The sequence below is a fragment of the Rhinolophus sinicus genome, chromosome 9, assembly GCF_057876585.1.
Source record: "Rhinolophus sinicus isolate RSI-liver-muscle chromosome 9, RSI-T2T, whole genome shotgun sequence".
Classification (NCBI taxonomy): domain Eukaryota; kingdom Metazoa; phylum Chordata; class Mammalia; order Chiroptera; family Rhinolophidae; genus Rhinolophus; species Rhinolophus sinicus.
In genome coordinates, this window is record NC_142509.1 from 30,170,457 (window position 1) to 30,194,229 (window position 23,773).

Genomic DNA, 23,773 nt, shown 5'->3' on the forward strand with positions numbered 1-23,773 from the left:
ATGTCTTCCATCATGAAAATATTATCTTTCTCCTTTCTCTTTATCTTCTTACTCAGTGATTCTTATTAGAAATACGTAGACCATGTCATTCTATCCTGAATGCCTCTTTACCTTTCTTTCACATTTTCTATCTTTTCATTACTCTGTACTGTGTTCTGGGTCATTTCCTTAGATCTGCCTTCCAGTTCACTAATTCTCTCTTTAACTATTACAACTTTGATGCCTTAACCTGACTATTAAGATTTTTAATTCCAATGACTTTTTAAAACATTGTGTAACTTCTATATGGTTTTCAAATTCATTATTTTGTCATAGGGTACTGCTCTTTCACTATTTGAAATAATTTAAAGCTTACTATGCTATATAGTCTCTTCTGTTTCACCTTCTTGGGTTGGCATTCCTTTTGTTAATTGTGTCTGCTGATTCTCCCATATGGTGGGTCATTTGCTTGTGTGGTTTGGCTTTTGATTATGAGCTCATCTTCAACGGGGCTGTCTCCTCCTGGTTTTCACATCCTTCCAGAACGATCTTCAGCTCCAGATTTATACTGAGGCCAAACCAAGTGGAGATGGGCTTACCGAATGTACCTCCCCTGGGTTACAGAAGTGCATTGCAGGGTGCTTTGCAGTAATTGTGCTAGGTGCCTTAGGCCTTTCCCTGGTCTGGAAAAACTTTCTGCATTAATTCTCAATTTGGCTTTCCTGCACTACAAAGGTTTGAATTTTCCACCTGCACGTGGCAGAAGCTGGAAGTTTTCATTCCTCACAGAGGCTTACCTCTCTCCTTTGCACCCTGTCTCCTGCTCAGCACAGGCAGCTTCCTTGACGACTCTCTGAGCCAGTGGGGGACATTTTTGCTAGCCCATCTTACATGGAGAAGCAGTTTGTTGTGCCCTAGCTTTTGATAAGAGTCTCACTTCTAACTCATATAGTTCCAAGGCCACGTCTGTCAGACTGAGTTGGAAGCCCCATCCTTAGCTGCTAGAACCTGTACCATTCTGATACACCAGGACCACCTCAGCAGCATCTGGCATTCTCACACTGCTGGGTCTGAGTTCACTCCTTGCTTCTGGCGTCTAGGAGTTTCCCTTCCTTTCAAGCTTAGTGGAGTATTTAAATATTTTTCTTATTTTATCCAGGGTTTCATGTGTTTGTGGTGGAATGGAGAGTCTGTGTTAGCTCCATGTAGCAGAAACTGGAGTTCTTTACCTAAATGTCCTTCCATAAGAAGCCCTCGTACTTTCAGGAAGCCTGTCTTCACTTGGTTTAGCCTCAGAATAAATCTGGAGCTGAAGACAGTTCTGGAAGGATGTGAAAACCAGTTTCTTAGATGCTCTGAAAGACGCCCACTCTCCAAATCTCTACTGATTCTCTGTTGCTTTTTTCCCCCTCCCTCATTTTAGTCTTTTTGTTAAAATAGAGACATTTTTGTCCCTTTAGTTCCATAAATGATACGTATTCATTATCCCAGTCACTTCTCCATCTTGGCATATAGCATAGCAAGTGGTTATGAGAACAGATTCTGGAGTCACAGACCCGGGTTCTAATCCCAGTTCTGCCGCTCTTGGCTGTGTGACCTTCAGCAAGTGACTTAACCTCGCTGAGACTCAGTTTCCTATGTGTAAAATGGGCGTGATAACCACCCTGAAAAGCAGACGCTATTCTGAGGACAGAAGAAGATGATGTCTGCCAGGCATTTGGCTTAGTTCCTGCCTCTGAGTAAATGCTAACACATGGCAGCTATTATTCCCGCTATAAGGCAAATGGCAAAGAACAGAGCATAGCTGCTGGAAAGTGAGTGTCGATGAGCACAGCACAGGCTTTGTGACCTCTGAGTCACGTGCACCCACTCTGACAGCTTTCCGAGTTGTCTCATTGCTCACGAGTGGAGGATATTTTCTAAGTCAAGTCGCTTCATTCTGTCCCAGCATCCCCTCCAGTCCTGAGACGTGGGGGTTTCATTCTGGATAGAAAACACCCACAGAGAGCCTAAGGAGACCCTCAGTACTTGAGGTTAGAATAAATACCGACCCCATGCTGGCAGGAGCCTGGGGCAGCTCCTACCAGGAATTCCTCAGCCTTTGCCACTTATGAAGTGGGCTGGCGTTCGCATGAAAAGGGTTTGAAGGTGCTGGGTAAAAGCCAGCAATCAATCATCTTATTGCTGTTTTTGTTTAGGAAAATAGAATTGGGTTTGGTAACTTCCTTCTCAAGGCCAAGTGCACCCAAGTGTTTCTTTGGTTTATTTTATAACCTCAGCAGCCAGGCGTGGTCTGGAATGTGTACCCATTGGGCCCATGGCGTCCAGCGGAGAGGCAGGTGAAGGAGAGAAGCTGGGCATCCAGCTCCGGTGTCAGGCTTTCGAGTGTGGGTCCCTCCATCCCTCCCCTCCCTCTCAAGGCCCATGATTAGTCATTGCTTTGGCTGTAGCTCCAGGCGGCACACAGCAAGTTGTCTTTTCCCTCCTGAGCCTGGAGCCAGCCAAGAGCCTAGCAGGTACCAGGAGATTATTGCTTTAGGGGCCTAATAATCACTGCCGTGTATCATGCTCCTCCTGCCTGGTTCAGTGCCATGTGCGTGTGTGATTTTTTTTTTTAATTGAGGCGAAATTCACAGAACAGAAAATGTACCATCTTAACCATTTTAGTGTGTATGTCGGTGGCATTAAGTGCATTTGCACTGTTGTGCAGATATCACCAATAATTACAGAACATCATCACCCCCAAAAGAAATATTATGCCCATTAGCAGTCATTCTGACGCCAACATCCACAGCCCCTGGCAACCCCTAATCCACTTTCTGTCTCTATGGATGTGCTCCTTCTGGGCATCTCATATACAGAAAGCATCCAATGGTGGCCTTTTGTGACTGGCTTCTTTTCCTTAGCATCATGTTTTCAGTGTCCATCCATGTTGTAGCGTGTGTCAGGACTTCGTTCCTTTTGATGGTGGCATCGTATCCCATTGCATGGATGGACCACGTTTTGTTCATCCATTCACCAGTCGGTGGACATCTGGGTGTTCCCAGCTTTCGGTGATTGCACCGTGTGTGTGACTTTGATTGTTTTTTGTCGGGTGAGCAGCTTCATGAGGGCGGAGGAGGCAGCAGCCCTGGGACGTGAAGCTGGGGATGGAACCCACAGGTCTCGGCAGCGATGTTAGCTCACCTTTCTGCCTGGCCTGGCTCACCTCTGGGTTCTGAGACTTTGGCCGATGTCTGGGATGAGTCCTGGCCATTCTGTGGGGACATGGCAAGTAGGAGGGCTTGGGGGCCCTGGAAGCCACTGAGTCCTTTCCAGTGATACCACTTGGTGTCCCAGGGCCTACATCCTGGAGAGGACCCTCAGGAGCCCACGGGGAGAGCGGGAGCAAGTTCCCAGCCACCCTTGCTCCTTCCAGCTGTGTCTTTGGCTGTTTACTGCTTTGACTCCCCCCGTTCCTATATTTTTGTGTATCAATATGAACTTTCATATAAATGAGATCTTGTAGCCCGTTGATTTTCCACGTAATCATAGACCATGAACAATTTTCTGTTTCCCACAACACTGGGGGGTGCCAAAACAGTGTATACAAGTGGACACTTTGGTCAGCGTTGCTCAAGCTGTAGTTCGCTGTCATCAGAAGTGTCTGGACGCTGATGGGAACCACTTCGAGCACCTCTTGTCATTGCAGACGTCAAATGTGACTTGTACTCATCTTTTGTTATTGGTATATATTGAGTATTACAATTTTAATATATTTTTTTTCCTTTCTTAAAATGTGTATACATTTTTTTGGCACCCTCTGTATTTAAAAAATATTTTTAAAAGCTGTGTAGTAGTCTGTCTTCAGGATATACCGGGACTTAATCAGTCCTGTGGCTAAGCATTTCCCCAACTTTTTACTGTTCTAAACAGACAATGAACATGACTCTTATCGGTTTTCCTTTGTCTCAATTCCTCAGTATTCGTTCCAGGGAGTAAGTTGCTGGGTCAGAGCACATACATATACCACTAGTGTCCACTACAACTATAACGAGAGGTGGAATCATTCTAAACTTTCTAGGAGTAATGTAAGGAAGGTAATTTTAAATGTTCTAGTAGGTGCTTTAAAAAGAAACAAGTGAAATTAATTTTAATAGCATTTTATTTAACACATTATATCTAAAATATTATTCAACATATAATCAATATAAAAATTACTGAGACAATTTCCATTCTTTTCGTATTAAGTCTTTGGAAGCTGGTGTGCATTTTACACTCTGACACATCTCAGCTTGTACTGGTCACCTTTCAAGGGCTTGGTGGCCACATGTGGCTGGTGGCTCCCTGTGGGGCAGTGCAGGCAGACATATAACTTTTTTGTTTAAGCTTTTGATACAAAGTGACAAGCCACCTCCCCCCCCCCCCACACACACACACACAGATACTAAAGATTGGACTGATTTAACTTCTACCAGCCTGGTGGAAGAGTGTGCACTTCCAATCTCAGGTCGAAATCTAAACCAAAGGTAACGAGGACAGGCACAGAAGCAGCAGTGTCTCTGTCCCTCATCTCCATGGCAACTGTGACCTCATGGGGGGCTGGTGAAAGAGCTGAGTACGGAGCAGGGCAACTGGACAAGTTTCCTTTCCAGGAACCCTCCTTCCCAGAGAACAGACAGGGCCTGGGTGTGTGACTCGGGCACACATATAACAGGTAGGGACCCAGGGTTAGCCCTGGCAGCTGGAGCTGAGGGTACATGGAGCTCAGCTAGGGCTAAGCTCTTGGCTCTGGGAATTTGGGTGCTGAAAAGGGTACCGGAGGTGGGAGATTGCCTTCCTAATGCCTCTGCTTTCAATCAGGCAGGACGAAAGGTGTGTGCACACCTGTGAGAGTTCATGTACATGGATGCCATTTGCTGGAAAGTCTTCATTAGAGAAACTCGGTCTATGATGATTTCTAGCTTATATACCTCTTCCTATCTGTGTGATCTTGGGCAGGTCTCAGTGTTCCCATCTCTAGAATGGGGATCCAATTGTCTTGCCTGATAGGAATGACGAGAAGGTTATGTGAGCCTATCAAGGGTAGAGCTGAGCACAGAGCCCAGGACACACTAAATGCTTAATTACCATTGACTGTTGTGATTGTCATGCTTATACATGTAATTTATGTTTTTAATGGTTTTATTCAGATATATCTTACATACCACATATTTCACCCATTTCACGTGTACTCAGTAGTTTTGTAGTGTAATCACAGGGTTGTGCAACCATCAGCACAATCTAATTTTAGAACATTTTCATCCACGCCAAAGAAACTCAGCCTATTAGCAGTGACTCCCCCTACCCTTCCCCAGCCCCAGGCAACTACTGGTCTACTTTCCATCGCTATGGATTTGGGTCTCTGAGTGTTTCATATAAAGGGAATCATACAGTGTGTCAGGCCTTTGTGTCAGGCCTCTTTCACTTAGCATCATGTTTTCAAGGTAACTCATCTTTAAACAGGTGGTTCAGGAGCCCATGTTTGGCTGCAATTTTTGATCATTATTTCTCATCAATGTACTTTTTTAATGTGCAGCTTCGATCTAGGTTTTCTTAATCTGCCAGTCTAATGGGATCACCCAAAGTGAGGCAGTATGTCCGTGAACAAATGTAAAACAAAACCACACCTATTCTGCCAGACAAATTGAGTGCAAAGCCTGGATCTGCCTCTTTCAAGTTTGGTGACCTCAAGCAAGTGACCCATTCCCTCCAAGCCTCAGTTTGCTCTTCTGTAAAATGAGAACAGTCTGTCTGTCGTAGGGCCATGGAAAGGATTAAATAAAAACATGTGTGCCCAGGACCTGGTACGCAGCCAGTGACTGATGATTCATCAATAATGTATTTGAGATCTTTTGGCTGTCCCATATGGGAGCATAATGTGTGCTTAAAATATTCATTGCATGAGTAATGAATATACATTGTATATTAGAAAAAATTTGGAAAACATAGATGAATCAAGGCAAAACAAACAAAGTCTTTAATCCCAGCTTTGAGAGATAATTGCTATTATTAGTTTGGGAAAACAAGTCTACATTTTTCTTTCATTACGTATATGCATTTATATATGTTTGTGTATTTCCCCCAATGTGCTGTTTTTGTAGCAAGCTATTTTTAGATATTATACGTGGAATGCATTTCCATGTCAAATATACAACTGTCATTATTATTTATTTTAACTTCCTTATTTTTCAATTACAGTTGACATACAATATTATATTAGTTTCAGGTGTGCAGCATAGTGGTTAGACATTTATATAAATTACTAAGTGATCACCCTGGTAAGTCTGGTACCCACCTACCACCATACATACTTATTACAATATTATTGACTATATTCCCAATGTTGTGCTTTATATCCCCGTGACTATTTTGTAACTACCAGTTAGTTCTTCTTAATCCCTTCACCTTTTTTCATTCAGCCCCCCAACTCCCCTCCCCTCTAGCAATCATCAGTTTGTTCTCTGCATCTATGAGTTTGTTTCTGTTTGATTATTTGTTTATTTTGTTTTTTAGATTCCACATATAAATGCAATCACATGGTATTTGTCTTTCTCTGTCTGACTTATTTCACTTAGCACAGTACCCTCTCGGTCCATCTATGTTGTCGCAAATGGCAAGATTTTATTCTTTTTTATGGATGAGTAATATTCCATTGTGTATATGTACCACATCTTCTTTATCCATGCATCCATTGATGGGTACTTAGGTTGCTTCTGTATTTTGGCCATTGTAAATAGCGCTGCAGTGAACATAGGGGTGCACATATCTTTTTGGATTAGTGTTTTGGATTTTTTTGGGTAAATACTCAGAAGTGGGATTGCTGGGTCATAAGATAGTTCTATTTTTAATTTTTTGCAGAACTTCCGTTCTGTTTTGTATAGTGGCTGCACCAGTTTGCAATCCCACCAGTAGTGCACAATGTTCCCTTTTCTCCACATACTTGTCCAGCTCTTGTTTGTTGATTTATTGATGATGGTCATTCTGACAGGAGTGAGGCGATATCTCATTGTGGTTTTAATTTGCATTTCTCTGATGATTAGTGTTGTTGAACATCTTTTCATATGTCTATTGGCCATTTGTATGTGCTCTTTGGAGGAATGTCTATTCAGGACCTCTGCCCATTTTTAAATCAGATTGTTTGTGGTTGTTTATTGTTGTTGTTTGTTTGGTGTTTGTATGAGTTCCTTATATATTTTGGTTATTAACCCCTTATCAGATGTATCATTGGCAAATATATTCTTCCATTCAGTAGGTTGTCTTTTTGTTTGTTGATGGTTTCCTTCACTGTGCAAAAACTTCTTAGTTTGATGTAGTCTTATTTGTTTTCTCTTTGTTTCCCTTGCCTGAGGAGACATATCAGAAAAAATATTACTAAGAGCAACATCGGAGAGTTAACTGCCTATGTTTTCTTTTAGGAGTTTTATGGTTTCAGGTCTTATATTTAAGTCTTTATTCCATTTTGAGTTTACTCTTATATATGATATAGGAAAGTGATCCAATTTCATTCTTTTGCATGTATCTGTCCAGTTTTCCCAACATCATTTATTGAAGAGTTTGTTTTTACCCCACTATGTATTCTTGCCTCCTTTGTCATAGATTAAGTGACCATATAGGCATGGGTTTATTTCTGGGTGCTCTATTCTGTTCTGTTGTGTCTTTTCCCCCCCAGTACCATGCTGTTTTGATTATTATAGCCTTGTAGTATAGTTTGATATAAGGTAGTGTGATATCTCCAACTTTGTTCTTTTTTCTCAAGGTTGCTTTGGCTATTCAGGGTCTTTTTTAGTTCCATATCAAATTTTAGGATTATTTGTTCTAGTTCTGTGAAAAATACCATTGGTATTTTGATTATTTACTGATTAATTCCTGTATTGCATTGAATCTATAGATTGCTTTGGGTAGTATGGAAATTTTAATGATGTTAATTCTTCCTATCCATGAGCATGGTATATCCTTCCATTTATTTGTATCTTCTTCAATTTCTTCAGTGTCTTATAGCTTTCCAAATGCAGGTCTTTTACCTACTTGGTTAAATTTATTTCTAGGTATTTTATTCTTTTTGATGCACTTGTAAATGGGATTGTTTTCTTAATTTCTCTTTCTGACAGTTTGTTATTGGTGTATAAAAATGCAACTGATTTCCAAATATTAATTTTGTATCCTGCTACTTTACTGAATTCATTTATGAGTTCTAATAGTTTTTTGGTGGAATCTTTAGGGTTCTCTCTATATAGTATCATGTCATCTGCAAATGAAATGACAGTTTTATGTCCTCTTTTCCAATTTGGATGCTTTTTATTTATTTTCTTGTCTGATTGCTGTGGCTAAGCCTTATTGAATACTATGTTGAATAAAAGTGGTGAAAGTGGACATCATTGTCTTATTCCTGATCTTAAAGAAAATGCTTTCAGCTTTTCACCATTGAGTATCATGTTAGCTGTGGGTTTGTCATATATGTCCTTTATTATGTTGAGGAATGTTCCCTCTATCCCCACTTTGCTGAGAGTTTTTATCATAAATGAATGTTGGAATTTGTCAGATGCTTTTTCTGCATCTATTGATATGATCATATGATTTTTATCCTTCATTTTGTTTATGTGGTGTGTGCGTATCATGTTAATTCACTTGCAGATATTGAACAAGCCTTGCATCCCAGGAATAAATCACACTGATCATGGTATATGACCTTTGAATGTATTGCTGAATTCAGTTTGTTAATATTTTGTTGAGGATTTTTACATCTATGTTCATCAAGGATATTGGCCTATAATTTTGTTCTTTTGTATTGTCTTTGTTTGGTTTGTAATCAGGGTAATGCTGGCCTTGTAAAATAAGCTTGGGAGCCTTCCCTCCGCTTCAGTTTTTTAAAATAGTTTGAGACTGTCTTTAAATATTTGGTAAAATTCACCTGTGAAGCCATCTGGTCCAGGATTTTGTTTGTTGGGAGTTTTTTGATTACTGATTTGATTTCGTTAATAGTAATCCATCTGTTCAGATTTTCTGTTTCTTCCTGATTCAGTCTTGGGTTATTGTGTGTATCTAAGAATTTATCCATTTTTTCCAGGTTATCCATTTTGTTGGCATATAGTTTTTTGTAGTTTTTCCTTATAATCCTCTTTATTATTCTGTGTTGGTTGTCACTTATCCTATTTCATTTCTGATTGTATTTATTTGGGCCCTCCTGCTTTTTTCTTGATGACTCTTGTTAAAGGTTTGTCAATTTTGTTTTATCTTTTCAAAGAACCAGCTCTTGGTTTCATTGATCTTTTCTTTTCTTTTCTTTTTTTTACATTCCATTTCATTATTTCCACTCTAATCTTTATTATTTCCTTCCTTTTACTCTTTTGGGGTTCATCTTATTTGGGACTATCTGTGCTTCCTTGACTTATAGGTCTATCTCTTTCACCATGTTAGGGAAGTTTTCAGTCATTATTTCTTCAAATAGGTTTTCAATCCTGTGCTCTCTCTCTTTTTCTGGTACCCCTGTGATGCAAATGTTGTTATGTGTGATGTTGTCCCAGAGATCCCTTAAACTATCCTCATTTTTTAAAAGTATTTTTTCCTTTATTGCTATTCTGATTGGGTGGTGTTTTCAGCTACCTTGTTTTCCAGATTGCTGATTTGATCCTCTGCTTCCTCTAATATGCTGTTGATTCCCTCTAATGTAATTTTCATTTCAGTTATTTATTCTTCCAAGCAAGAGAATTGTATTCTTCTGACCAGTTCTTTTTTATGGTTTCTATCTCTTTGTTGAAGTTCTCACTGAGTTCATCTGTTCTTCCCCTAAGTTCATTGTGTATCTTATAACCAGTGTTTTGAACTCTGCATCTGGTAGATTGCTTATCTCCACATCATTTAGTTCTTTTTTCTGGAGTTTTGTCCTGTCTTTTCATTTCAGACATGTTTCTTTGTCTCCTCATTTTGGCTGCCTCCCTGTGTTTGTGTCTATATACTAGGCGGATCTGCTCCATCTCCCAGTCTTGGCAGAGTGGCCTTATGTTGTAGATATCCTGTGAGGCCCAGTGACACAGTCTCCCTGTTCACCGGAACTGGTGGCTCCAGGCTTTTCCCTTGTGTGGGTTGTGTGTGCCTCCTGTCGTAGTTGAGCCTTGCTTGCTGTTGGCATGTCAGTGGGTGGGGTTGACTTTCATGCTTACTACCTCTGAGGGCTGACCATGACTACAGTGGACAAGCTATGCAGGGGCTGATTCCATGGAGCTGAAGTCGCTTTAGCAGGTCTCTGGTGTCAACCAAGTCTTCTTGTGGGTGTGTCATTCGTGGAACTGGTTGGGTGGCATTCTGGTGTGGTCTGAAGTTTGTCACCGGGTGTGTTGATTCTGGAGCCTCTTAGGAAGGGCTTGGGTGCCGGCCAATACCAGCCACCGTTTGTGCCCAGCTGGGGGCTGCCTGGTGGATGCTACAAAATGATTTGTGGTTGGTTGTTGCTTGTGCTGAGCTTGGTGGCACTTGGGAGAGGCTATGCTGTGAATCAAGGCCAGCGGCCACTAGTTCTAGGCTTGGGACCCTTTGGTGGGCCACAATGTGAGCTGAGGCCAGCTGCCACTTGTGCTGGGCTTTGACTGCTTGGTTGAAGCTTTGTTCCAAGCCAACACTAGCTGCAGCTAATGTCAGGCTTGGGGCCACCTGATGGGAGTGACAATGTAAGTTGATACTGGTCACCACTTGTGCCAGGCTTGGGGCTGCTTAGCAGAGATATAAGGCATGCTGAGGTCAGCCACTGCTTGTCTGGGGTTTGTGGACTTTTGAGAGATTTTAGGGAAGTCTGCAGCATGAGCCAAGGTAGGTTGCTTGTGTGGGAAAGCTGCTGGAAGAAGTTGGATCTCAGCGCTCAAGTTGGGTGGGGTGGGGTCTTGGGGAATCCCCAGGGCAGGGTGAACATTGTTAGCCAGGTTGATGGACAGCAGAGATTTGGCACCCACCTGAGCCTGCCGGCTGGGTGGGGATAGGGTTCAACAAAGGAACAATGGTGCCTGCCAGTGCTTCCATCCCTGGAGAGAGCAACTCCAATCCCAGCCCCTCCAGCAAGTCTATTTGATTCAGTTCCTCTCCGTATGTCCCTGGCACTTTTCGAGCTGCTGCCCCAGCACTGGAACTCAGAATGATTGTGTCTGTCAAGAGTAAGTCCATGCACATTCCCTTTAAGAGGAATGCCTGGGACTCTAGCAGCCCTCCAGACACAATCTTCACAATCTCTGCTGGTTTTCACAGCCAGATGTTACGGGGACTCCTTTTTCCAGCACTGGTGCCCAAGGCTGAGGAGCTGTGTGGGGCTGGGACCCCTTCGCTCCTCAGGGGGACCCTCCACAGCTGAGCTATCCCTCCCAACTTTTAACCACCACACGTGTGTGTGGGACCTGCTCATTTGGCATCTCTGCTCCTCCTACCAGTTTTCCTGTGGCTTCTTCTGTGTATCCTCAGTTATAGGATTTCTGTTAGGCTAGACTTCAGGTGGTTCTTGAGGGTGATTGCTCTGTAATTTAGCTGTGGCTTTGATGTGGTCGTGAAAGGAGGCAGGCACAGTTTATTCCTACTCTGCCATCTTGACCACATGTACAACTGTCACTTTTCAAGGTAGCATACTTTTTTTTAATTGGTGAAACATACCATGAACTATTTGACCAATCTGCTTTCGGTGTGGGTATTTAGGTTGAGTCCTGTTTTTAAGCTATTATAAAGAATTCAAAGGTGAACCCATGTGTGTATTCATCGTTGTTTTACCTGTTGGATTTATTTTTCAGGATAAATTCCTGCTGGGTCGAATTACCGAGCTTTTCAAGTAAACTTTTTGTTGTGATATAACATGCATATAGAAAAAAGTGCCTCACTCATAAGTGTACGACTGTTCCATGAACTTTCTGAGAACACATCAGTATAACCTTTACTTGGATCAAGAAACACAATATTCCCAGTACCCAGAAGTCCCCTCATACCCCATTCAAATTACTGCCCCCCATCAAGGACAGCCACTATTCTGACGTTTTTCAAAATTAAGACTTTGTTATTGTTGTTGTTTTTATTATTATTGGGGCAGTGTTAGGTTCCCAGCAAAATTCAGGGGAAGGCCCAAGTCTTTCCCATATAGCGCCTTCCCCCACACATGCAGCCTCCCTCACTATCTACATCTCCTACCGGAGTTTTGTTCTAATCCATGAACCTACACTGACATCATTGTCACCCAAAGTCCATAGTGTACATCACTCTTGGTGTTGGGCTTTCTGTGGGTTTGGACACATATATGTGGCATGTTCCATCATTACGGTACCATACAGAGTAGTCACAGCCCTAAAAATCCTCTGTGTCCCACCTGCTTATCCCTCGCCCCTCAATACCTGGCAACCACTGACCTTGTTACTGTCTCCATAGTTTTGCCTTTTCCAGGATGTCACGTAGTTGGAATCATGCACTATGGAGCCTTTCTATCCTGACGTCTAACGCTGTAGATGAGTTTTGCCTGCTTTTGAACTTCATGTAAATGGAATCCTAAAGTGTGTGCCCTTTCGTGTCTGGCTTTTTTTGCTTGGCATTACGTTTTTGAAAACTCACCCAAGTTATTGCACATATTGTTTGTTCATGTTTGTTGCTGTATACTATTCCATTATTTGACTATACCACACTTTTACACTTTATCCTGCCATCGCTGTGCATTTGAGTGGTTTCCAGCTTCGGGCTATTCAAATCTTACTGCCACAGGTATTCTTGTACACATCCCAAGTACACTGTTGTGATGCGTACCTAGGAGTGGAATTGCTAGGCCATCGGGTATCCAAATACCCTTGCTGGCATACATGTGATATAAAACGGCCATATTTACTCCAGAAAGACAATAATTGCTCCTGGTGGTTACCTAACTTTGCTGTCAGTTTCTACATCTGTAGCGTGGGGCTATAACCCCATCTCAGGATATCAAGAAGAAGAGACGCTTAACGCATGGAGATAAGCACCGAGCACATAGCGAGCTCGCAGTACCGGTGAGCAGTCATAATGAATATTTTCTAGCTAACAACAGCCTCTTGAGAGGCTTGAGAATTCTGAGCTACAGCTTCTTAGAGATCACAGCTTGAGCCTGAGGCCAAAAAAAAAAAAAAAAAAAAAAATTGAACACGAAGAAAGGTGAGCAATTGGCCTCAGAAATGAGCTCCCTCTGGAACAAGAGAAGGCACTTAGGGGACAGGAAATGCTATGACGATGGTGGCGGGAGATAGCAGTTTCCCAGTCCAGCTCCTATTTGGAGAAGCTTTACCCACACTGTATATAGTCCCCAGGACCCAGACCTCAAGGCTTTGAACTCCAGGATGTTCTGGGAAACAGGCAATATGTAGTGGTTAAGGGCAGACTTGGAATTGAGTCCCAGCTCTGCCATTTACTCATTGTGTGACCATAAGCACTCTCTGAACTCTGCTTTGCAAATTATAAAACAGAGAAAAAAGTATCTACTCACTCAGGTTTTGATAATGAAGACAGAAGGTGCATATACATTTTTAATATTGTGTTTCATAAAGTAAGCACTCGCGTGTAGGAACCCTTATAAAACCTGGAACCCACAAGGTCTGGTCTGAGCTGTGGAAGAAACATGGTCCACCAGCCAAAAATGGTAATTAAAAAGAAAAAAAACCGGGCCCGCCCGGTGGCTCAGGAGGTTAGACCTCCGTGCTCCTAACTCCAAAGGCTGCCAGTTCGATTCCCACGTGGGCCAGTGGGCTCTCACCCACAAGGTTGCCGGTTCAATTCCTCGAGTCCCGCAAGGGATGGTGGGCTCTGCCCCCTGCAACTAAGATTGAACACGGCACCTTGAGCTGAGCTGCCTCCCCGCATGGCTCAGTTGTTGGTTGGAGCGCAGGCTCTCACCCACAAGGTTGCCGGTTCAATTCCTCGAGTCCCGCAAGGGATGGTGGGCTCTGCCCCCTGCAACTAAGATTGAACACGGCACCTTGAGCTGAGCTGCCTCCCCGCATGGCTCAGTTGTTGGTTGGAGCGCAGGCTCTCACCCACAAGGTTGCCGGTTCAATTCCTCGAGTCCCGCAAGGGATGGTGGGCTCTGCCCCCTGCAACTAAGATTGAACACGGCACCTTGAGCTGAGCTGCCTCCCCGCATGGCTCAGTTGTTGGTTGGAGCGCCGGCTCTCACCCACAAGGTTGCCGGTTCAATTCCTCGAGTCCCGCAAGGGATGGTGGGCTCTGCCCCCTGCAACTAAGATTGAACACGGCACCTTGAGCTGAGCTGCCTCCCCGCATGGCTCAGTTGTTGGTTGGAGCGCCGGCTCTCACCCACAAGGTTGCCGGCTCAATTCCTCGAGTCCCGCAAGGGATGGTGGGCTCTGCCCCCTGCAACTAAGATTGAACACGGCACCTTGAGCTGAGCTGCCTCCCCGCATGGCTCAGTTGTTGGTTGGAGCGCCGGCTCTCACCCACAAGGTTGCCGGTTCAATTCCTCGAGTCCCGCAAGGGATGGTGGGCTCTGCCCCCTGCAACTAAGATTGAACACGGCACCTTGAGCTGAGCTGCCTCCCCGCATGGCTCAGTTGTTGGTTGGAGCGCCGGCTCTCACCCACAAGGTTGCCGGTTCAATTCCTCGAGTCCCGCAAGGGATGGTGGGCTCTGCCCCCTGCAACTAAGTTTGAACACGGCACCTTGAGCTGAGCTGCCTCCCCGCATGGCTCAGTTGTTGGTTGGAGCGCCGGCTCTCACCCACAAGGTTGCCGGTTCAATTCCTCGAGTCCCGCAAGGGATGGTGGGCTCTGCCCCCTGCAACTAAGATTGAACACGGCACCTTGAGCTGAGCTGCCTCCCCGCATGGCTCAGTTGTTGGTTGGAGCGCCGGCTCTCACCCACAAGGTTGCCGGTTCAATTCCTCGAGTCCCGCAAGGGATGGTGGGCTCTGCCCCCTGCAACTAAGATTGAACACGGCACCTTGAGCTGAGCTGCCTCCCCGCATGGCTCAGTTGTTGGTTGGAGCGCAGGCTCTCACCCACAAGGTTGCCGGTTCAATTCCTCGAGTCCCGCAAGGGATGGTGGGCTCTGCCCCCTGCAACTAAGATTGAACACGGCACCTTGAGCTGAGCTGCCTCCCCGCATGGCTCAGTTGTTGGTTGGAGCGCCGGCTCTCACCCACAAGGTTGCCGGTTCAATTCCTCGAGTCCCGCAAGGGATGGTGGGCTCTGCCCCCTGCAACTAAGATTGAACACGGCACCTTGAGCTGAGCTGCCTCCCCGCATGGCTCAGTTGTTGGTTGGAGCGCCGGCTCTCACCCACAAGGTTGCCGGTTCAATTCCTCGAGTCCCGCAAGGGATGGTGGGCTCTGCCCCCTGCAACTAAGATTGAACACGGCACCTTGAGCTGAGCTGCCTCCCCGCATGGCTCAGTTGTTGGTTGGAGCGCAGGCTCTCACCCACAAGGTTGCCGGTTCAATTCCTCGAGTCCCGCAAGGGATGGTGGGCTCTGCCCCCTGCAACTAAGATTGAACACGGCACCTTGAGCTGAGCTGCCTCCCCGCATGGCTCAGTTGTTGGTTGGAGCGCAGGCTCTCACCCACAAGGTTGCCGGTTCAATTCCTCGAGTCCCGCAAGGGATGGTGGGCTCTGCCCCCTGCAACTAAGATTGAACACGGCACCTTGAGCTGAGCTGCCTCCCCGCATGGCTCAGTTGTTGGTTGGAGCGCAGGCTCTCACCCACAAGGTTGCCGGTTCAATTCCTCGAGTCCCGCAAGGGATGGTGGGCTCTGCCCCCTGCAACTAAGATTGAACACGGCACCTTGAGCTGAGCTGCCTCCCCGCATGGCTCAGTTGTTGGTTGGAGCGCCGGCTCTCACCCACAAGGTTGCCGGTTCAATTCCTCGAGTCCCGCAAGGGATGGTGGGCTCTGCCCCCTGCAACTAAGATTGAACACGGCACCTTGAGCTGAGCTGCCTCCCCGCATGGCTCAGTTGTTGGTTGGAGCGCCGGCTCTCACCCACAAGGTTGCCGGTTCAATTCCTCGAGTCCCGCAAGGGATGGTGGGCTCTGCCCCCTGCAACTAAGATTGAACACGGCACCTTGAGCTGAGCTGCCTCCCCGCATGGCTCAGTTGTTGGTTGGAGCGCCGGCTCTCACCCACAAGGTTGCCGGTTCAATTCCTCGAGTCCCGCAAGGGATGGTGGGCTCTGCCCCCTGCAACTAAGATTGAACACGGCACCTTGAGCTGAGCTGCCTCCCCGCATGGCTCAGTTGTTGGTTGGAGCGCAGGCTCTCACCCACAAGGTTGCCGGTTCAATTCCTCGAGTCCCGCAAGGGATGGTGGGCTCTGCCCCCTGCAACTAAGATTGAACACGGCACCTTGAGCTGAGCTGCCTCCCCGCATGGCTCAGTTGTTGGTTGGAGCGCAGGCTCTCACCCACAAGGTTGCCGGTTCAATTCCTCGAGTCCCGCAAGGGATGGTGGGCTCTGCCCCCTGCAACTAAGATTGAACACGGCACCTTGAGCTGAGCTGCCTCCCCGCATGGCTCAGTTGTTGGTTGGAGCGCAGGCTCTCACCCACAAGGTTGCCGGTTCAATTCCTCGAGTCCCGCAAGGGATGGTGGGCTCTGCCCCCTGCAACTAAGATTGAACACGGCACCTTGAGCTGAGCTGCCTCCCCGCATGGCTCAGTTGTTGGTTGGAGCGCCGGCTCTCACCCACAAGGTTGCCGGTTCAATTCCTCGAGTCCCGCAAGGGATGGTGGGCTCTGCCCCCTGCAACTAAGATTGAACACGGCACCTTGAGCTGAGCTGCCTCCCCGCATGGCTCAGTTGTTGGTTGGAGCGCCGGCTCTCACCCACAAGGTTGCCGGTTCAATTCCTCGAGTCCCGCAAGGGATGGTGGGCTCTGCCCCCTGCAACTAAGATTGAACACGGCACCTTGAGCTGAGCTGCCTCCCTGCATGGCTCAGTTGTTGGTTGGAGCGCCGGCTCTCACCCACAAGGTTGCCGGTTCAATTCCTCGAGTCCCGCAAGGGATGGTGGGCTCTGCCCCCTGCAACTAAGATTGAACACGGCACCTTGAGCTGAGCTGCCTCCCCGCATGGCTCAGTTGTTGGTTGGAGCGCAGGCTCTCACCCACAAGGTTGCCGGTTCAATTCCTCGAGTCCCGCAAGGGATGGTGGGCTCTGCCCCCTGCAACTAAGATTGAACACGGCACCTTGAGCTGAGCTGCCTCCCCGCATGGCTCAGTTGTTGGTTGGAGCGCCGGCTCTCACCCACAAGGTTGCCGGTTCAATTCCTCGAGTCCCGCAAGGGATGGTGGGCTCTGCCCCCTGCAACTAAGATTGAACACGGCACCTTGAGCTGAGCTGCCTCCCCGCATGGCTCAGTTGTTGGTTGGAGCGCAGGCTCTCACCCACAAGGTTGCCGGTTCAATTCCTCGAGTCCCGCAAGGGATGGTGGGCTCTGCCCCCTGCAACTAAGATTGAACACGGCACCTTGAGCTGAGCTGCCTCCCCGCATGGCTCAGTTGTTGGTTGGAGCGCAGGCTCTCACCCACAAGGTTGCCGGTTCAATTCCTCGAGTCCCGCAAGGGATGGTGGGCTCTGCCCCCTGCAACTAAGATTGAACACGGCACCTTGAGCTGAGCTGCCTCCCCGCATGGCTCAGTTGTTGGTTGGAGCGCAGGCTCTCACCCACAAGGTTGCCGGTTCAATTCCTCGAGTCCCGCAAGGGATGGTGGGCTCTGCCCCCTGCAACTAAGATTGAACACGGCACCTTGAGCTGAGCTGCCTCCCCGCATGGCTCAGTTGTTGGTTGGAGCGCCGGCTCTCACCCACAAGGTTGCCGGTTCAATTCCTCGAGTCCCGCAAGGGATGGTGGGCTCTGCCCCCTGCAACTAAGATTGAACACGGCACCTTGAGCTGAGCTGCCTCCACGCATGGCTCAGTTGTTGGTTGGAGCGCAGGCTCTCACCCACAAGGTTGCCGGTTCAATTCCTCGAGTCCCGCAAGGGATGGTGGGCTCTGCCCCCTGCAACTAAGATTGAACACGGCACCTTGAGCTGAGCTGCCTCCCCGCATGGCTCAGTTGTTGGTTGGAGCGCCGGCTCTCACCCACAAGGTTGCCGGTTCAATTCCTCGAGTCCCGCAAGGGATGGTGGGCTCTGCCCCCTGCAACTAAGATTGAACACGGCACCTTGAGCTGAGCTGCCTCCCCGCATGGCTCAGTTGTTGGTTGGAGCGCCGGCTCTCACCCACAAGGTTGCCGGTTCAATTCCTCGAGTCCCGCAAGGGATGGTGGGCTCTGCCCCCTGCAACTAAGATTGAACACGGCACCTTGAGCTGAGCTGCCTCCCCGCATGGCTCAGTTGTTGGTTGGAGCGCAGGCTCTCACCCACAAGGTTGCCGGTTCAATTCCTCGAGTCCCGCAAGGGATGGTGGGCTCTGCCCCCTGCAACTAAGATTGAACACGGCACCTTGAGCTGAGCTGCCTCCACGCATGGCTCAGTTGTTGGTTGGAGCGCAGGCTCTCACCCACAAGGTTGCCGGTTCAATTCCTCGAGTCCCGCAAGGGATGGTGGGCTCTGCCCCCTGCAACTAAGATTGAACACGGCACCTTGAGCTGAGCTGCCTCCCCGCATGGCTCAGTTGTTGGTTGGAGCGCAGGCTCTCACCCACAAGGTTGCCGGTTCAATTCCTCGAGTCCCGCAAGGGATGGTGGGCTCTGCCCCCTGCAACTAAGATTGAACACGGCACCTTGAGCTGAGCTGCCTCCCCGCATGGCTCAGTTGTTGGTTGGAGCGCCGGCTCTCACCCACAAGGTTGCCGGTTCAATTCCTCGAGTCCCGCAAGGGATGGTGGGCTCTGCCCCCTGCAACTAAGATTGAACACGGCACCTTGAGCTGAGCTGCCTCCCCGCATGGCTCAGTTGTTGGTTGGAGCGCAGGCTCTCACCCACAAGGTTGCCGGTTCAATTCCTCGAGTCCCGCAAGGGATGGTGGGCTCTGCCCCCTGCAACTAAGATTGAACACGGCACCTTGAGCTGAGCTGCCTCCCCGCATGGCTCAGTTGTTGGTTGGAGCGCAGGCTCTCACCCACAAGGTTGCCGGTTCAATTCCTCGAGTCCCGCAAGGGATGGTGGGCTCTGCCCCCTGCAACTAAGATTGAACACGGCACCTTGAGCTGAGCTGCCTCCCCGCATGGCTCAGTTGTTGGTTGGAGCGCAGGCTCTCACCCACAAGGTTGCCGGTTCAATTCCTCGAGTCCCGCAAGGGATGGTGGGCTCTGCCCCCTGCAACTAAGATTGAACACGGCACCTTGAGCTGAGCTGCCTCCCCGCATGGCTCAGTTGTTGGTTGGAGCGCCGGCTCTCACCCACAAGGTTGCCGGTTCAATTCCTCGAGTCCCGCAAGGGATGGTGGGCTCTGCCCCCTGCAACTAAGATTGAACACGGCACCTTGAGCTGAGCTGCCTCCCCGCATGGCTCAGTTGTTGGTTGGAGCGCCGGCTCTCACCCACAAGGTTGCCGGTTCAATTCCTCGAGTCCCGCAAGGGATGGTGGGCTCTGCCCCCTGCAACTAAGATTGAACACGGCACCTTGAGCTGAGCTGCCTCCCCGCATGGCTCAGTTGTTGGTTGGAGCGCCGGCTCTCACCCACAAGGTTGCCGGTTCAATTCCTCGAGTCCCGCAAGGGATGGTGGGCTCTGCCCCCTGCAACTAAGATTGAACACAGCACCTTGAGCTGAGCTGCCTCCCCGCATGGCTCAGTTGTTGGTTGGAGCGCCGGCTCTCACCCACAAGGTTGCCGGTTCAATTCCTCGAGTCCCGCAAGGGATGGTGGGCTCTGCCCCCTGCAACTAAGATTGAACACGGCACCTTGAGCTGAGCTGCCTCCCCGCATGGCTCAGTTGTTGGTTGGAGCGCCGGCTCTCACCCACAAGGTTGCCGGTTCAATTCCTCGAGTCCCGCAAGGGATGGTGGGCTCTGCCCCCTGCAACTAAGATTGAACACGGCACCTTGAGCTGAGCTGCCTCCCCGCATGGCTCAGTTGTTGGTTGGAGCGCCGGCTCTCACCCACAAGGTTGCCGGTTCAATTCCTCGAGTCCCGCAAGGGATGGTGGGCTCTGCCCCCTGCAACTAAGATTGAACACGGCACCTTGAGCTGAGCTGCCTCCCCGCATGGCTCAGTTGTTGGTTGGAGCGCAGGCTCTCACCCACAAGGTTGCCGGTTCAATTCCTCGAGTCCCGCAAGGGATGGTGGGCTCTGCCCCCTGCAACTAAGATTGAACACGGCACCTTGAGCTGAGCTGCCTCCCCGCATGGCTCAGTTGTTGGTTGGAGCGCAGGCTCTCACCCACAAGGTTGCCGGTTCAATTCCTCGAGTCCCGCAAGGGATGGTGGGCTCTGCCCCCTGCAACTAAGATTGAACACGGCACCTTGAGCTGAGCTGCCTCCCCGCATGGCTCAGTTGTTGGTTGGAGCGCAGGCTCTCACCCACAAGGTTGCCGGTTCAATTCCTCGAGTCCCGCAAGGGATGGTGGGCTCTGCCCCCTGCAACTAAGATTGAACACGGCACCTTGAGCTGAGCTGCCTCCCCGCATGGCTCAGTTGTTGGTTGGAGCGCCGGCTCTCACCCACAAGGTTGCCGGTTCAATTCCTCGAGTCCCGCAAGGGATGGTGGGCTCTGCCCCCTGCAACTAAGATTGAACACGGCACCTTGAGCTGAGCTGCCTCCCCGCATGGCTCAGTTGTTGGTTGGAGCGCCGGCTCTCACCCACAAGGTTGCCGGTTCAATTCCTCGAGTCCCGCAAGGGATGGTGGGCTCTGCCCCCTGCAACTAAGATTGAACACGGCACCTTGAGCTGAGCTGCCTCCCCGCATGGCTCAGTTGTTGGTTGGAGCGCCGGCTCTCACCCACAAGGTTGCCGGTTCAATTCCTCGAGTCCCGCAAGGGATGGTGGGCTCTGCCCCCTGCAACTAAGATTGAACACGGCACCTTGAGCTGAGCTGCCTCCCCGCATGGCTCAGTTGTTGGTTGGAGCGCCGGCTCTCACCCACAAGGTTGCCGGTTCAATTCCTCGAGTCCCGCAAGGGATGGTGGGCTCTGCCCCCTGCAACTAAGATTGAACACGGCACCTTGAGCTGAGCTGCCTCCCCGCATGGCTCAGTTGTTGGTTGGAGCGCCGGCTCTCACCCACAAGGTTGCCGGTTCAATTCCTCGAGTCCCGCAAGGGATGGTGGGCTCTGCCCCCTGCAACTAAGATTGAACACGGCACCTTGAGCTGAGCTGCCTCCCCGCATGGCTCAGTTGTTGGTTGGAGCGCAGGCTCTCACCCACAAGGTTGCCGGTTCAATTCCTCGAGTCCCGCAAGGGATGGTGGGCTCTGCCCCCTGCAACTAAGATTGAACACGGCACCTTGAGCTGAGCTGCCTCCCCGCATGGCTCAGTTGTTGGTTGGAGCGCAGGCTCTCACCCACAAGGTTGCCGGTTCAATTCCTCGAGTCCCGCATGGATGGTGGGCTCTGCCCCCTGCAACTAAGATTGAACACGGCACCTTGAGCTGAGCTGCCTCCCCGCATGGCTCAGTTGTTGGTTGGAGCGCAGGCTCTCACCCACAAGGTTGCCGGTTCAATTCCTCGAGTCCCGCAAGGGATGGTGGGCTCTGCCCCCTGCAACTAAGATTGAACACGGCACCTAGAGCTGAGCTGCCTCCCCGCATGGCTCAGTTATTGGTTGGAGCGCAGGCTCTCACCCACAAGGTTGCCGGTTCAATTCCTCGAGTCCCGCAAGGGATGGTGGGCTCTGCCCCCTGCAACTAAGATTGAACACGGCACCTTGAGCTGAGCTGCCGCTGATCTCCCAGATGGCTCAGTTGTTGGTTGGAGCGCGTCCTCTCAACCACAAAGGTTGCTGGTTCGACTCCCGCAAAGGATGGTGGGCTGCGACCCCTGCAACTAGCAATGGCAACTGGACCTTGAGCTGAGTTGTGCCCTCCACAACTAAGACTGATAGGACAACAACTTGACTTGGGAAAAAGGCCTGGAAGTACATGCTGTTTCCCAATAAAGTCTTGTTCCCTTTCCCCAATTAATATATATATATATATATATGTATATATATATATATATATATTCAACAAAAAGAAAAAAAGAAAAAAAACCTCTTGTACTTAGGTTTTCTCAGTTTTAGATTATGGGGGAGTCTAAATACATTGTTCACAGCAGTGGTTATCAAAATTGTGTTCCTTTCCCTTCCCCACTTCCCTGTCCTACCAGATTCCCCATACATCTCTCACCACAGGGCTCCCAAGTCATTTCAAGCACCGACCTGAACCACTTTTGACCCTTTGCTACTTCTCTGTCTCTTAATAGGTGACTTCACAAAGCCCCTTTCTCCAGTAGGAAAGAAGCCATCTTCAGGAGTGGAAGAGGAGACAGTCGGACAAGCCAACATCTCTTTAGCGGGTTGGGGGAGGAGAAAGTAACCTGGCTCATGATTGTGCAGCCCCACGAGCTGTTAATATTAGTAGTAGTTGTATTATTGCTAAGGGGATCGGAACTAACGACCCAGAGCTTCATCACAGGATGAATGGGAAACCCTTTTTGGTTTCCCCATCCGGCGCTCGGGTTTGCCAGGTGGGAGATGGCAGGAGAATGAATGGAAGGAGGGTGGGGGTGAGGCAGAAGAGTGGCTCCAGCCCCCGCTGGTAGCTCCAAGTTCAGCGGTCAGTGATGTCTTTCCCTCTCTCATTTTGTTTCTTTCTTTCACTTCACAGTCTCCTCAGACCAGATCGAGCAGCTGCACCGGAGGTTTAAGCAGCTGAGTGGAGACCAGCCTACTATTCGGTAAGATCGTCAGCTGAGTTTGGGTGCTGGGCAGGTCCATGGCTCTTGGGAATTTCTCCTTCTGTGTATCTTTCCTTGACTGCAGAGCGACTCTGGGAGAACTCCTGGGTTGCTCGTTTTCTGAGGCACACTGGTAGTTGTTTTAATTATTCTCGTCACTTCTAGACAAGATGTTCTCCACTAGGAGAAAAACAGCCACACTGTTTGTACAGGAAGCAGAAACTTATAACTAGAGTGAAGAGAAGGGGTGAACAGCTAGCCAGCCATTCTTGCCTTACCTGGCCTTCCTCAAATGGAACATGCCTTGGAATCCCAGACACATATTGAGGACCTATTAAATGCCAGGATCTTGCCCACTGCTGGGCATCCAAAGATGAATAAATTGTGGTGCAGCCCAGTTCAGGGGCTCCGATGTTGTCAGGAGTCCCCATCGCTTCTTGACTCTGCTATCCCTGCCTTGTTAGCTCCAACCTTAGTTAAGACGGTGGGTGGCAACCTCAGATTTCGGTCAAGAAAACTCACCCTCCTACACTGCGTTTTTCATGTGCATCTTTCAGGAGGTGTGCAGGTTACTTTTTTGAGGACGAATGCTTTGACCTCTGTTCCTTCTTCTAGGAGAATGAGTTTAGTCTTAGGTGGTGGTTGAGTTTTTTGGAATCAGGTTAGTGAGAGACCCTACTCAGTGAGTGGATCCAAGTTGGTGAGGAAGCTTTGAGGTGAACCAGAGCAAGCAGAGTTTCCAATATACAGTGAATACTGTTCGACTGGAAACTTCCTAACAGATGTAGTTTCCTAAAATAAACATTCAAGGTCCCAAGGTTACAGTGTTGGCAGTTTGGAAAGAAACCTTTCAAAAGTCCTTTCCCTTAGTACACAGACTTAAATTTCAGTAAGTTTTATGGAAGCTGATATGTAAATATCTCCTTTCTCCTGTCTTTCCAAACAAAGACATGTTGTTAATCCATTGCACTCTAT

General features: G+C 48.6%; 1 protein-coding gene across 3 annotated transcripts in view; it reads left to right on the forward strand.

Moving 5' to 3' along the window:
- Positions 1–23,773, forward strand: part of TESC (tescalcin) — a 57,167-nt gene that overhangs the window by 8,017 nt on the left and 25,377 nt on the right. For all 3 annotated transcript variants that reach the window (XR_002139398.3, XM_088800991.1, XM_019753958.3), the window contains exon 2: positions 22,729–22,798. Coding sequence is in view for 2 of the 3 variants with exons in the window: in XM_088800991.1 (XP_088657117.1) it covers positions 22,729–22,798 (70 nt within the window). In the remaining variant the exon portion in view is untranslated. The remainder of the gene's footprint in view (positions 1–22,728; positions 22,799–23,773) is intronic.